The sequence below is a fragment of the Akebia trifoliata genome, chromosome 4 (assembly GCF_017979445.1).
Source record: "Akebia trifoliata isolate Shusen 1 chromosome 4, ASM1797944v1, whole genome shotgun sequence".
NCBI classification, from domain to species: Eukaryota; Viridiplantae; Streptophyta; class Magnoliopsida; order Ranunculales; family Lardizabalaceae; genus Akebia; species Akebia trifoliata.
This window is the reverse complement of record NC_141378.1, coordinates 5,678,265-5,693,720: the sequence shown is the minus strand read 5'-3', so window position 1 is coordinate 5,693,720 and position 15,456 is coordinate 5,678,265. Positions and strand designations below refer to the sequence as shown.

General features: G+C 36.1%; 2 protein-coding genes and 1 pseudogene across 4 annotated transcripts; 2 read left to right on the top strand and 1 right to left on the bottom strand.

Annotated features, from left to right (window-relative positions):
• Positions 1 to 2,739: 2,739 nt before the first annotated feature.
• On the bottom strand, positions 2,740 to 5,456 carry LOC147403275 (oil body-associated protein 1A-like). Of its 2 annotated transcripts, none has more exons than XM_086438786.1 (3): positions 5,302 to 5,456; positions 3,799 to 4,054; positions 2,740 to 3,072 (listed from the first exon to the last, which is right to left on the bottom strand). In XM_086438786.1, the coding sequence occupies exons 1-3, from the start codon at positions 5,425 to 5,427 to the stop codon at positions 3,044 to 3,046; spliced, it is 411 nt and encodes a 136-aa protein (XP_086294912.1). In that variant the 5' UTR covers positions 5,428 to 5,456; the 3' UTR covers positions 2,740 to 3,043. The 2 variants fall into 2 exon arrangements, with proteins under 2 accessions (XP_086294912.1, XP_086294911.1); XM_086438785.1 differs by lacking the exon at positions 2,740 to 3,072 and adding an exon at positions 3,367 to 3,695.
• A 3,382-nt stretch (positions 5,457 to 8,838) lies between these two features.
• On the top strand, positions 8,839 to 10,325 carry LOC147403274 (3'-hydroxy-N-methyl-(S)-coclaurine 4'-O-methyltransferase-like). Its single transcript, XM_086438778.1, has 2 exons — positions 8,839 to 9,635; positions 9,904 to 10,325. The coding sequence occupies exons 1-2, from the start codon at positions 8,877 to 8,879 to the stop codon at positions 10,195 to 10,197; spliced, it is 1,053 nt and encodes a 350-aa protein (XP_086294904.1). The 5' UTR covers positions 8,839 to 8,876; the 3' UTR covers positions 10,198 to 10,325.
• A 152-nt stretch (positions 10,326 to 10,477) lies between these two features.
• Positions 10,478 to 15,257, top strand: LOC147403273 (3'-hydroxy-N-methyl-(S)-coclaurine 4'-O-methyltransferase-like; annotated as a pseudogene). The gene is made up of 4 exons (XR_015177467.1): positions 10,478 to 11,685; positions 12,068 to 12,144; positions 13,136 to 14,529; positions 14,840 to 15,257. The product of XR_015177467.1 is annotated as a 3'-hydroxy-N-methyl-(S)-coclaurine 4'-O-methyltransferase-like (transcript).
• The last annotated feature ends 199 nt before the right edge of the window (positions 15,258 to 15,456 follow it).

Here is a 15,456-nt window from a genome sequence, read left to right as displayed (position 1 = left end):
TTTACCTCTTTTTTGATAGATAAAGTAAAGCTACTATGAAAAAAGTTCTCTGTGGTGTCCCTAAAAAAGTATCCACTGTAGTGGCACGGTGTTCTTGATTCAAAAGTGCGTAGGACTGTCAAAGGATGGGTTTGGATTGGATTGATATGGGACCAATATAATCGGATCCGACCCTTATCAGATGGGGTGTTTGTCGGATTCTAAATCCGATTTGACAACAATCGATCTGGGTTCAGATTAGATCAAATCTGATTTTATATAAAACATTCGATCACATTGGGCAGGTTAAAACAATAAATAAATCCTTACAAGATCAGGATAGAAACCCAAATTCTCAATCTAGATCCAAAGCTAATGGATTAAAATTGATCGATTTCGGGTTTCATCTGATCGATTTACAACCTTAATGTGAGGATGATTCTAACCACTCAAGGTATATCTCATAGTTGGCCACATGGTAGATTTATGTGATACATGTTTATAATTAGATGATACATTTTTTGTAACTTTAATTCTAAGGAAATAGTAGGCATTTCTTTTTTCGTTTTTTGTTTTGAGAGTTTCTATTACCACACCAATTTTTTTATATAACAACTCTAAGCAAGAAATCAACTAAGTTCTTTCTTGGAAAGTTATGGGTGTAGTTTCCTTTTGTTCTTTACTTGACTGCACCTCTATCCATCTCCGCTCTTTTAATGGTGTGTTAATAAGAATTGTCTTCTAGAAGGGACAAAAATCCATCTCATTATCATGACTTGTGGGTAATTAGTTAACATTAATGTAAACTTTAGTTTAATAAAGTTTGTCTAAATATTCTAACAATGATGGATTTGAAGGGTGCATGTTATTTTATTTACTAGTGATTTTGTTTCTGATTTTGAATATATTATTTTAAAATATTAAATTTATTTACAAATCAAAATGAAACTATGATTCAATGAGTCCAACCTGTTCAATCAGATCAAATCACCCAAAATTATCTAAAATTGGACTAACCCAAATTCAACCCGATTTTATAATATAAAGCTTGGATTGAATTGAGCACGGGTTGTGGGCTCGGCTATTTGGATTGAGCTTGGATTTACCCTCTAATGCGCCCTGGTTGCAGTCCGACTGATGCACAATCAGAGTGGGTCTGAATCTATTGGATGGGTGGGCCAGGCATAGCCGGGTTTAAAATGCATCTCCTAAGTGTGGCCCACCTTGGACTCGGGACATGTGTATATTTGGGCTTAGTTACAGGCCGAGCGGCCAAGATCATTTCTCTATTATTTTTTTAGTAATAAAATTAATTTTGTATTAAAATAAGAATCCAAGATATTGAAAAGGTTATCCATTATGGCCATCCCTAGATACTTGTGAGTTGCTTTTCTGATTGCTGTTATTTAACCCTTTTATTTTTCAATTTGTTAACGAAATGAGGGTCTATTCTTAATAAACGGCAGAACCATTCTAGCAATTTCTCTCAACTTATTTAGATTTAATGTCTCCACATAAACTTTGATCTTACACTTCTCATAAATTCCACTTATCAATTAAAACCAAACGAAAAGTTATTTTCCTTCATGAATTGATTCCAACTCGATCATAAATTCCATTTCTCAATTAAAACCAAACCAAAAGCTATTTTCCTTCATGAATCGATTTCAAAACTAGCAGACAATCTCCTTTATTTTCTTTGGTACATGATCTCAACATCTGTTTGAGAGACAATCTCCTTTATTTTCTTTGGTACATGATCTCAACATCTGTTTGAGAGACCTGGACTATGTTCTCCAATTGTTTGAGAAATTGAAAGTTTCTATTGGCACCAATAAGTTTGGGGTCTAACTCAAAATTCAAAACCAATTGACAATGAGTGAAGAAGCCCAAGAGCTTATAAGGAGAGAGAAGGTAATGAGTGTCCAATGTGAAACTAAACTCAACAAACCCTCACACGCACACATAAGCTTGACTTGACATTGCCTGCTTTCTATCCCGAACATTTGGGACTTATAGAAGTTGTGTAGTCAATTAAGCAGAGTAATGGTGGGAAAGGGCTGAGTCTAGTTCCTGACCGAGCTATAAAGCCAAGAAGGTTTCAAGAAGACTTGTTTCAGTAGCCAACCAGTTCAAACCATTGACTTGGCTAATCGGAAAGTTGGGTGAAGGAAGCCTGTAGAAATTGGATGATGTGGGCTGGATTGGGCCAAGACACATAGTGATATAAATTCGATGATGTGGGCTGGATTGGGCCAAGACACACAGTGATATAAATTGGATGATGTGGAGGAGAAAAACACTTGCTCTGATATCATGATATGTTTGGGTGTCAAACTCAAAACTAATTGGCAATGAGTGGAGAATCCCAGGAGCTTATAAGGGGAGAGATAAGGCAATGAATGCCCGATGTGAGATTAAACTCAACCGACAAACCCAACATAAACGAAATTTATATTAAGATTCAATATAAGCTCAAGATGCATAAGTGCTCTTGATTATATTAAGACTTGTAATTAATCCATAGATGCAGATTAAAAAACTCTCAAAACAAGTACATGTTCAAGCATTATTGAGCAACTCCTTACGATTGTCGATCCATTTTGATATAAACAACAATATAACAAATAGGAAATAAAAGAAGAAAGGTAGTAATAATAGATTTCACTAAAAACGTTTTTTCCATTTTTCTTGTACATACTGCAATATCCTACTCTACTATCAACAAATGAAGACTGGTTCAGCAATAGTCTAAGCCTATCAAAAAAGCCCCCTTTATAATAAATTTAAGCTCTTAAAAAATCCAATTTTAGAATACTAAGACATAACACAACACAACAGCAGCATATAAGTAACATTCACTTTGCTTAAACTAGTTATTTGGAAGGACCATAAGCTTCTTACAGTGGCTACAACAGAGAGAGGTTCTTTTACATATTAAAACATTATACGAGGTCGAACCTGGCGACCTACTCAACTGGCTTGCACTCTGTCTCTCTCAACACGGTCTTCAGCCCCCTCCCCCCTCCATTGGCTAAAGGATGTATCCCATACTCTGGTCCTCTCAGGTATGCTCTTTCCTCCCTCTCTTTACTGAATGAGATGTTGAAAAAAAAAAAAAAAATCTGCATTTTTTATCCAGATTTTTGTGACCAGTAGGGATATTTGAACTACGATTCAAGTGGGTCCCATTAGTTTTTTGAGGATGGACCACTTGGAAACTTATTCATCTCATTGAAGAGAATAGTTTCATGTTTTAAGTTGTCAAAAATCCATTATGGGTGAATGACAAATCAACTCCAAAGAACCCCTATTAACCATGGTTTGTTGTATGTGGTTTATAAGATTATTGAGTTTATAAGAGAAATTCTTTAGTCCCACATCAGATAGGAATAAGAAAATTGTCTAGTTCTTATATAGAACTTCTTATATCACTTAAGTGTATATGAGAGAGAGACTTGGATAAGCCCAAGCACGCGCACAAGGGGCTCATGGGCTCAAGGAGGATTTGATCCATTGGTCCAAAATATCTTTAATGCGTATGCGGGCATACGATGCGCGCGCAGGGGGGGTGCAAATTTCGTCAATTGTTCATTGATCCGTGTGCACCAAGTTTCTAATTGTTCATTCGACATGAGCCATATCACTTCACGCGTCTCCAGTAGAGTTAGGCCTTGATCTTGGGGCCACATGAAGCATTGTAAATTGTATAGGGCCTATGAAAAATGATTGATGAGAAAACACATCTCACATGGGAGTAAATATGAAATTCCACTGTTTTGTAATAAGCAATTAACCATCATGAAGGGAGTTTATCACCTTTGTCAACCTGCCAGAAATGGAAGGTCTTGCCATAAGTCTTGCACACTTTCTCAAGGTCCTGGCGTTCGATAGGACCGGGCACTCCAGGCATGAAGTACACCCCACTCTTCACCTGGTACTCATGCGAGTGCCACAACGGTTTCTCACTATCAGGCAGAGTCAAGAAGAGATTTTCAGAGATTATGTACCCGACACCAATTAGTAGTGGTGTGCTTCCACTTGGCATGTCATGTCGTCCCCATAGAAGTGGAAACTATAAATTCACAATGCAACAACAAGGCGTTTTATCATGCAGAGCACGTACACTGTTATGGTAAGAAATTTTGATAATATTGCCTACTCAACTTTTACCTTATAATATCTCAAATAAAGATAAAAACACACCATCTAGGTGAAAATTAATATTTCTACAACATTTAAGTGAAAGTTGATTTAGGACTCTTTGATTTACAAATTATATTTTATCATTTGATATCACTAAGGTTAAATGTAAATGTAAAAGGGCATTTTGTCAATGCCCTATCAAATTATTCTCTAGTTGTAATTGTGAAAGAAGATGTGTTTAATGGAAAAAAAAACATGAAATTTGTGGAGGGAAATTCTCAAGTATGGACACGTGGCTCGAATGATGCTCGGAAGTATAGACCTGAAGTTCGGATGGACTGCTATATGTGCCTAGTTGATTCAATTCTTCGGACGCACGGACGCCCAACTCGAACCTGCATCACCAATCCGTCAAGTAGTACGGATGGCGTGCTCCGTGGATATCAAATGTCAAGGTAGGTCGGTATGACGAGTTTGACAGATGTGCCATTAATTGACAACTCTGACAACCCATACCATGTCAGATCAGCTCTGGTTATTCAAGGATTGACACAGCAGTTGCAACTACTCCTGCAATTGACATGCCAGAGAGTAAGCTAACTGCCCTGATAGTAAGTTAATTGCCCTGAGTCACCTCAGATAATAGCATAGAAAACGATCAAATTGGATGCTTATTAAAGGAAGATGATCATGGGTAAGGGAGGAGGTTCTTTTTTTTCTTCTTCTCTCTAAAACTAGGTTAAGATTTGCAGATTTAATTATCATAGTATCTAACTTGATCGTCGGAGTGGCTTAATTCGCAGGTCTGCCCGAGCAAAGAGAGGAAAGAATATTGTAGAGCAAGAATCAACATCTACAAAATTCAATCATCAACGACACTTACTTTTACTAAGATGTGTGCTAGTTCTTCATTAATAACATGTGAATTGGTGTGCTCTTAGTAAAAGTTGGCATGACAATAAAATCTATCTAAAAAAATTCATACAGAACTCCTACAGCCAAAAAGGAAAACACTAGCCTAAAAAAGATTGTGATAGAAGGATTTTCCTAGAGATTCTCATTTAAAATGGATTCCTTAGAAGACTTCCATTAATATAACTTGCTATAAAAACCTCAAACGTAGATTGATGCTAGAAAGTCCTTAAATATAGGATCGATTGATCGAGAGAGAGTTACGCGCAAATGTGTTGGTGAATATATCTTGTTGATTGGAGCAAAGCCTTGGATGGCACTTGCAGCCTTCTCGAGCAAGGCCGTGCTCGTCTCAGCTGGTTCCCCTACTACTTTTCCCTGGCTCGCCATTCTCTTCTCTCTCTCCTCTTCTATTCTTATAAAACGTTGAAGCTCCGTGTCCATACCTCCATGCACTTGGACACGTGGTGATATATTCTCATATTGTGGCATTCTTTATTGTAACGTGGCTGGACGCGTGGTCTCTCAACTACAATATGGATTCTTCATAGTCTGGAACCAACTTGTTTAACTGAAATTGACTAATCAATCCTAACCATTGAATTCTTAGGATTTCCAATTGATCATTGATTATGTCTGTAGCGAATATAATCAACAATAAAAATTGTCTCCTCAGTCGACACAAACAAGCATGATTGGTGATTTGATTTGGGCATTCTCTTTCTATTGGTGACATTGGACATTGTTATTCAATAATCAATACCTAAGTCTTTGTAAGAAAATAATTAAACTTTACTTTTATTTATTTATTTATGACTTACTAATTCAGTACCCAACTTAGAATGCTCGATTAGAATTGGGTTCTAGATGTAACTGTTTTAATTTTAAGATGCCAGTTAACTCAGTTATAAAGACCATACGTGATAGTTCAATTCTCTGGCATCATTGAATTAATTACTGAACTCATTAAAAATAAGCTTATCAATGGAATGCATTTTGGTTAGGTCTGGTTTATCATGGATTTATTTTCGTTATTTGATTCAAATCGTTTCCCGGCGATTCGAAACCATTTAATTTTGAGTTGATCCAAGAAACTTCCTAATCGATTAAGAAATTTGGGCTAGGCAGCTCAGTCAATTAGGGTCTGTTTGTGTGAGCATTGAACATGGGCAGGAAAATTCATTTCCTTGGAAAATGCAATTTTAAGCTTTTTATTACCTGTTTTCTTTGGAATTCAATTTTCTGTCCTCCCACCAAGTTTGAAGGTGATAGATACCATGAGTTTAAAATTATGCTAAAAACCAACTCTATTTATTCTATTTTCCTAGGCATCCGAACTATAGAATTTGTTTTCCCATGGTAATCATTTTCTCAAGAAATTCCTTTTCCCTTGAAAATGAATTCTTTGTGATCAAACAAAACCTTTGTGTTAAAATTTTTTTTTTTTTTTTTTTTTGTGGATATCAAATTCTTGCTTTCAAAGATACCAGTTAGCCAAGTCAAAGTTAAAAAGAGGTTGCAGTTAAAATCTTCAGCTTTGTCGACATTAATGATTAAATTTGGATGATAAAGTCAATATTAATGATATTTTTTTTAAACTGAAAAATGCATACATTTGCATTAATTCGTCATTAACATTTTCATAAATATTTGACCAAGCCCTTGCAAGGGCACAATGGATCAGGCCAAACCAATAATCAAATTGGAGCCGTTAGGAATGGTTTGGTTCAGTTTCATATATAATCAATTCGATTCTGGGTTGATATTTTAAAAAATTCCATTAATTTGATTCAATTCATGGTTGAGGGGTATCTTAAAACCGAACCAAACCGAGAAAACATGACACAAATAGAGACTATTCGCCACACATAACAAATTATTTGATTTCGTCAATGAGTCCGACTTCAAAGCGTAGATCACTTCCAAATTTTGAAGGAACCTCGTGACAAGAAACGTGACACTTTAAATTTATTTTCAGCTCCTATATTTCCATCAAAATTGGACTACCTCCTTGTAAATGCCACGTTAAATCCAATGGAGAGGGTTACTTCAAAATTTTGATGGAAGATAATCACGTTCAAGTTTTTTTCCTTATTTTGATTTACATAGCTGTGCCCACAAATTGATTGAGATAACGTAACTCACAAGTAACAAAGACAGTTTTTGCAAGAATCTGGCTAGTCTTACCAACTTAGCGAGGAAAAAAGGTTTTACTGAGCCTCATCCTCCATCAACATGACCTCAAGACGCACAAATTAATAAATAAATAAATTATTGTCAGACTCCTTGAATCAATTGGCACAACCGTATCCGAAAACCTTCGTGTTTAATATATATATTTTTGACAGATGTCAAATTCTTGAAATTCACATTGTTTCACACATTGTTGATGTAGATGTGTATGAAATCATAGATACTTTTTATTGAGATACAAGAATTGTGCGCCTTCATGTCAGGCACGTGTGAAACAATGTAAATTTTAATGTTATCCCAGTACGATCTTTCATGTAAATGCTTTTTTGCATATAATGTTCATGTCTATACTTGATAGGGACTAGAATGCTGAAATAGATTGGTTGAACAACATCATGAAAGGAAAAAAAATCTAGGCTCTACAATCAAGAATTTGGCCTAGATTGTATTCATCCACCATCTTTGGCTCGAGAGGTGCAGACGTCTGTTCAAGAACAACTACATGCCCTAAAAACTTATTGAAAGCGTAATTGTGCTCGATGTGCAATTGAGGATCGAATGCATGTACCCCAGCACTGAAGATAATGCTTCAAATAGATCTTTCAAATCCTTTTGGTGCCTGAACCCACGATTTGAGCTGAGAAGGCCCATATGATTTAAGTGGAAACCTCCTCTTAAAGGCTTCCATATGCCCAACACGGTTGGATCCCTGAGGGGTGATGCAAGAAGAGAAGGTGGAATCATCAGAGACCATAATGGTAGAATAGTCAGAGCCTATGTCGAGAAGATGCAAGGGAGGTTTGTCCTTGCCCATGAGCTTCACGCCATCTTGAAAGGTTTGACCATAGTAGCCCACCCTAAATATTACGTCCCTAAAGGTCAGAGTGGACTCCAAAATTACTATTGAGTGGATCAATGAGAAGAGTAAAGTTCCATGGCAAGAAGAAAGACTAGTAAAAGCTATAAAGACAAGAGCAATTGAATTCCAAAGAATCGATTTCAGGTTCTGCCATAGGGAAACCAACAAAGCTGCAAACATTTTAGCCTCTCATAGGACTTCTCCAAGTAGTTCTATCTTGGATCCTATGGATATCCCTAGTGAGCTAAAAAAATATTATTTGTAAGGATGTCATTGGGCATGCCTACAACAGAGTGTAGTTTTGTCTCTTATGGTTGAGGGTATGCCTAATCCCCCTTTAATCTTTAAAAATAAAAAGAATAAAAAATATCTTCAATTTAACGAAATGTAAAAAGATGTGCCAGTTCACTTGTTAAATGGAGCAAGTGCCATTGTCAGTCCAACCTTTGAATCCCGATAATTTATCTAAATAGTCTTGGGGATTTCGCATACCTGATCTCAAAATGATGGGTGAGGATTATTGAATTCTTGGACTTAAAAGAATTTTTTTTTTCACTTGTACAATGTTTCTAAAAAGTAATATTTTTTTATATTTAAATATTTGATAAATTTAATATAAGTTTATTTGACTTGCCTAAGTCAACCAGTTGTCATGTTGAATTGACTCATTAAACATTTGTGTTGAGTGATTGAGTCACCCTGTCTTCGGACATAATTTCTACTTTATATATCCCTACACCTACCATTCCACCATAAACATCAAGGTTTTTACCTAAAAAAAAAAAATATGGATGTCGATGAGAAGGTTGAAGCTGTGGAGATCCAAGCCCAAGCTCATTTATGGAAAATCATCTATGGCTTTGCGGATACTCTCATCCTCCGTTGTGCTATCGAGCTTGGCATAATAGACATCATCAAAATGAACAACAAGCCAATCACACTCTCGGAGCTCGGATCAAAACTCCCTCTTTCCAATGTCAATTGTGATAATTTGTACCGAGTACTAAGGTATTTGATCCACATGAGAATTTTAAGATTAGAGAAGATGGATGATGACACCAATGGTTATGCACTCGAACCCATTGCCAAATTTCTCTTAAGGGATTCAGAAAAAAGCATGGTTCCAATCATCTTGGGCATCAGCCAAAAAGACTGTGTGAAACCATGGCATTACATGAAAGATGGTTTAAGCAACGACGGCACCGCTTTCGAGAAAGCAATGGGGATGACGGTATGGGAGTACTTAGAGAGAAATCAAGATCAGAGCCAGCTTTTCAATGAGCGCATGGCGGGCGAGACAAGGTTGCTTTCATCTTCCCTCGTTAATGACTGTCGAGACTTGTTTCAAGGAATTGGTTCTCTTGTTGATGTTGGGGGTGGAACTGGTACTACTCTCAAGGCTATATCGGAGGCCTTTCCTCATATTAAGTGCACCCTCTTCGACCTCCCCCATGTCATCGCAGCTTCTTGTGATTATCCCAATGTTGTGCGCATCTCGGGCGATATGTTTAAATCTATACCTAGTGCTCAAGCCATCTTTCTAAAGGTGAGATATAACACTACTTAGTACAATGGTTTACAGGTTAACTTGGGTGAGTCAAAATAAATTCACAGGGCATTGAACAAGTTTCTTAATATGCACAATACTTTCTCAAATATTGATCAATTTTTAGAAAAATTCTTATACATATCCTGATTATACGTAATTTACAGATATGTGGGGCTAAATTCCGACCATTGACCTTGGCCTTCTAATGTTATTGAACTTAAAATGAATAAGTCAATGTGTGTTTTATTTGAATTGATCATCACAGCTAGTCTTGCATGATTGGAACGACGAGGACTGCGTTAAGATACTGAAGCGGTGCAAGGAAGCGGTACAGGGAGAAGATGGGAAGATAATAATAGTAGATGTAGTATTAGACGAGGAGTCGGATCATGAGCTTAGTAGTACCAGATTGGCACTTGACATTGGTATGTTGGTGAGTACTGAAGGTAAGGAGAGGACTAAAGACGATTGGGGAAAGCTAATTGAATGTGCAGGTTGTCAAGGCTACAAGATCAGGCACATTGCTGCGATACAGTCAGTTATTGAGGTCTTTCCGTAGTAATATAGGCCTTGCTCTCTAGTATTTCTAGCCGGAATCGTTTACTTAGCATGTTGCTTCAATAAGGGGATCTTGTTTCTGTTCATGTTTCTAATTATAAAATAGTTCAATTTCTAATGCTTTGATGATGCCTATGTTCCCAATAAAGTAGTTAATTTCTTCGCTTTTAGTAACTAAGCCCTATATCCATATGACTAATTTGGGGTTCTTGGAAGACTTAACGTTGATAATTAAGTTCTTTTCGAGTCAAGAAAGACAAGTAAACATGATGGATTTAAGAATTCTACTACTTTTTGCCCTTATCAAGGATATGGTTTCCTTACGGGCATCATCATCGTCATTGTCATCATCATCATATTAAAATTTTAAAAATGAAATCTTGACTCCTAGCCAAAAGATTGTTTATGGCCTTGGTTGTTGTTGTCGTCCACTTGGCATAACTAATTGGGTTTTCTTTCATAATTAAAAAAAAAATGAATATTTATAAATAAATTCCATTCAAGGAATCTTTCAAGAATATTTCTTGGGTGAAAAGATAAAAATACAATTTATTTTTCTAAGCAAAATTCTCCTCATCAATTTTGATTAATGAAATGCTGTAAAACCTTTTTAACTCTGCATGTATTAGGTAAAACCTTTTTAACTCCGCCAATGTAAAATTAACGTTTTACATTGCCGGTCCCAAGCCCGGATAGAGGAGGAGGGAGAAGGTATGCCATGGATTTATCACTGTGAGTTTATATGCCACAGGTAAAACTCCCATGTGTCAAAATTTCAACTTTTTAGTTAGTTTGACATTATTATATATGATATATTGCAATTGTTTATTTTAAAAATGCTGTGCTCTATTAAAATTGATGAACAGACATGTGTTTCTTGTGTCTGTTTCAGTTAAGTAATGAATTAGTTTAGTTGGACACCTTGTTCGAAGCAGTACTTGAACTCTGTGCTCTTGAAAATGTGAGTTATAAAAACGAGTTATATGAAGTTTTTGGAATGATAGAATGAGTGTTTTGCAAGTTCCAGTTCAACATTATTTTTGTACCCATGTCATTTTAAAAAAAATTAAAATAAAAGACTTTTAAAAGGTAAATACAACACCTGAAAATGCATAGACGGCCACAATAAAGCCCCGTCCAAAAAAACCCAAAAAAGAAATGAGTAGAAGATGCAAACGAAAATAGCCTTTTCGTCTCAACCTCGTCTCTCTGTCTCTCTCTCATCTCAAACTAGATTTCTCTGTCTCTCATTTCAAGCTCGAAAATGAATTTGATGATTTTTCAGTTGAATCAATAGAAAATGTATGTTTTCCTTCATATTTTCATTTGAATCGATCCCTAAACCCTAGACTTTTTTGTTATAGGGTTTGAACTCTCGATGGTGTTGATTCAAATTTTGGTTCGATTGCAAACCCTAAACCTTTGATTTCATTTTCTAGGTTTTTAATATCGAGGATCAACTCAGTTGAGCTTTAGCACCGAAAGACAGGTTTGTCCTGAATTTGAGTTATTTTCCATCTCTCAAATTGCATAGCTTGAATTGTGGTTTTCTGGTACTATTCTCCATCTATATTGAGTTATTTCACTATTTTTTTGTTTCAAGGTTTTCGAATTTAATTTATTTATGTCTGTTTTGCTGCTTAGTGTTAGAATTTTCCAAGTTCTCGAAGTAATTTAAGAGTTGAAAATTTATTTTTCACATCTTTCGAAAAAGTTCCTGATTGTAAGGAAGATATGACTAATTAGAGCAATTTAATTGAATCCTGAATTGGCTTCGAACAATTTGAGAAATTTGGGTGCTACATTTGAGAAATTTCATTCAAAAGGGTAACTATTTGGTCTGATGTTGTTTTTGTATATTTGGTGACTAGGTTTTGACTGTGGAGAAGATAATGAAGAATTTAAGGCTTGAAACCACTCAAATAAAGCCATCTTTGGAGGAGTCTAGGTATTTTGTTGTTGAATTACAGTGTTTTCTGATTTACTTTTGATCATTAATATGTCTGTTTCTTGTCTCTGTAACATAATTTTGATTGAGTGGGTGGTAAAGATGAAAGGAAATATAAAATTTAACTGATGTTTGTGAAAATTATCAAAGCGATCCGTAATGCATCTTGCTGTGGAATACTGAAATTGCCCATGATACAAAATCACCTAAGTTCAGGTTGAAGAGCGGGGATCAGGAAGCTTCTGATCTTGATTCAGGGGTATTTTTTTTCTCTAAGACCAAGTTCCCTCTGCAACCTAGGCTCAAGTTGCAGAAAGAACTGTTGAACTGTTTTTTTCTTCTATTCTATTTGAGTCTTAATATAGCTTGGTCAAACTGTAGATACAGTTTAACTGGATTTTTGCATTTTTAATGGTAAGAATAGCAATTAGCCAATTCAGTGGAGTTAAAGGACTGTATTATTTAGATGCTAGCCACACTTTGTTTTGGCCTCTTAAATTCAGTATGAATTCTTTTGAATTTCAAGGCGATTTTATTCCGACTAGATATTTCATCCGTTTAGAACCCACTAACATTCTAGTTAGTCCTTTCATGCATGTACAATTCAGATATTATGACATGGATTTTAGCACATCTATGTGGATCCGATGTGGTGATGAGTCAAGCACACACACACACACACACACACACACACGTATAATTGATGGTCTATGATTCTTCACCTTGTAAAACTGGGGTTAGAAGTTTTAGAATGGGCCAAAAAAAGAAAGTTGTCTGATCAAGTTGATTTTTGATGAAAGATCTCTTGGGTGGGAACTACTATTAAGTGGTTCTTGGCATTTGTGTTTGGAAAGGTGGTTTCTCCCTGAACTATTCTGAAAATTAATCCTAATTGAGATTTGTATGGCATTTAAATACATACATACATATATGTATTTTGATAATACTTCCCTCGGCTTAGCTAACTACAATTTTTTCGTGATGCTTCCAGGCTGTTTTTACTGCGAGGGAAGTTGTATGGGCTGTTTTGATGGTACTAGGTGGGACATCTTCCATGATGGGTCTTGACCCTGCATGTGTACCACTTGTACAAGTGGGAAGTCAGGATGGAGGTTTGATGTTATTATATATGATATATTGCTATGGTTTATTTTAAAAATGCTGTGCTCTATTAAAGTTTATGAACTGATATGTGTTTCATGTGTCTGTTTTAGTTAAGTAATGAAATAGTTCAGTTGGACACCTTGTTTGAAGCAGTACTTGACCTCTGTGCTCTTGAAAATGTGAGTTATGAAAACGAGTTATATGAAGTTTTTGGAAGGATAGAATGAGTGTTTTGCAAGTTCCAGTTCAACATTATTTTGGTACCCATGTTATTTGTTTTGCATGTTCCTTTTTTACTTCAACAATTTTTCTAATAAGTAAAAAAAAAATCTTAATTTTTTTTAAAATATATTTGATAAATTTAATATAGGTTTATTTGACTAGCCTAAATTAACTCATTACGAGTTGTCATGTTGAATTGACTCATTGGACATTTGTATCGAGAGATGGAGTTCCCTGTCTTAGGACATAATTTCAACTTTTATATATGCCTACACCTATGATTCCACCCTAAACATCAAGCATTTTACCTAAAGAAAGGTATGGATGCCCCTGAGAAGGTTGAAGCTGTGGACATCCAAGCCCAAGCTCATTTATGGAAAATCTTCTATGGCTTTGCGGATACTATCATCCTCCGTTGCACTATCGAACTTGGCATAATAGATATCATCAACGTCAATCACACTCTTGGAGCTCGGATCAAAACTCCCCCTTTCCAATGTCAATTATGATACTTTGTACCAAGTAGTAAGGTATATGATCCACATGCGAATTTTAAGATTGGAGAAAATGGATGATGACATCAAAGGTTATGCGCTCAAACCCATTGCCAAATTTCTCTTAAGGGATTCGGAAAAGAGCATGGTTCCAATCATCTTGGGTATAACCCAAAAAGATTTCTTGACACCATGGCATTACATGAAAGATGGTTTAAGCGACAAGGACACCGCTTTCGAGAAAGCTATAGGGATGACAATATGGGAATACTTAGAAGGAAATCGGGACCAGAGCCTGCTTTTCAATCAGGGCATGGTAGGCGAGATGAGGTTGCTTACATCTTCTCTCAATAATTGTCGAGACTTGTTTCAAGGAGTTGGTTCTCTTGTGGATGTTGGGGGAGGAAGTGGTACTACCATCAAGGCTATATCGGAGGCCTTTCCACATATTAAGTGTACCCTCTTCGACCTTCCCCATGTCATTGCAAGTTCTCGTGACTACCAGAATGTTGAGTGCATCTCGGGTGATATGTTTGTACCTAGTGCTCAAGCCATCTTTCTAAAGGTGAGATATAACACTACTTAGTACAATGGTTTTAAAACTCAGCCGAGTACAAGTTGACTTGGTTGAGTCAAAATAGATTCAGAGAGCATTGAATAAGTTTGTTAATGAGAATCAGGACCCTCTTTGGGAGTGCACAAAACTGGTTCAAATTGATCGATTTTTACAAAAAAAACTCAATGTCCAGGATTTATACATATCTTAGAGATATTTATCCCGATGGTAAATTCCGACCGTTTATCTTGGCCTTCTAATGTTATTGAACTTAAAATGAACAAGTCAATGTGTGTTTTATTTGAATTGGTAATCACAGCTAGTCTTGCGTGATTGGAGCGACAAGGACTGTGTTAGGATTCTAAAGCGGTGCAAGGAAGCGGTACAAGAAGACGATGGGAAGATAATTATAGTAGATGTAGTATTAGATGAGGAGTCGGATCATGAGCTTAGCAGGGCCAGATTGACACTTGACATCGATATGTTGGTGAACACTGGAGGTAAGGAGAGGACTAAAGAGGATTGGGGAAAGATAATAAAATGTGCAGGTTGTCAAGGTTACAAGATCAGGCTCGTTGCAGTGATGCAATCAGTTATTGAGGTCTTTCCATTGTAATTTAGGTCTTGTTCTCTAGTCTTTGTAGAAGGATTAATCAAATATCCAGTATGTCACTTCTTTCATTGAATCTCACATTTCTAATCATAAATAGTTCAATTTCTAATTTTTTATTTTTTTATGATGCTCATGTTCTCAATAAAGTTTTTGATTTCTTCACTTTTGGTAACTAGGGCCTATATCCATGACTAATTAGTAAAAAAGACGCACATCTTCTTGGAAATGTTGATAAATTCTTTTCGAGTCAAGAAAGACAAGTAAACATGATTTCCACCATGGATTTAAGAATTATATTCTTGCTCTTAGCGAGGAAATGGTTT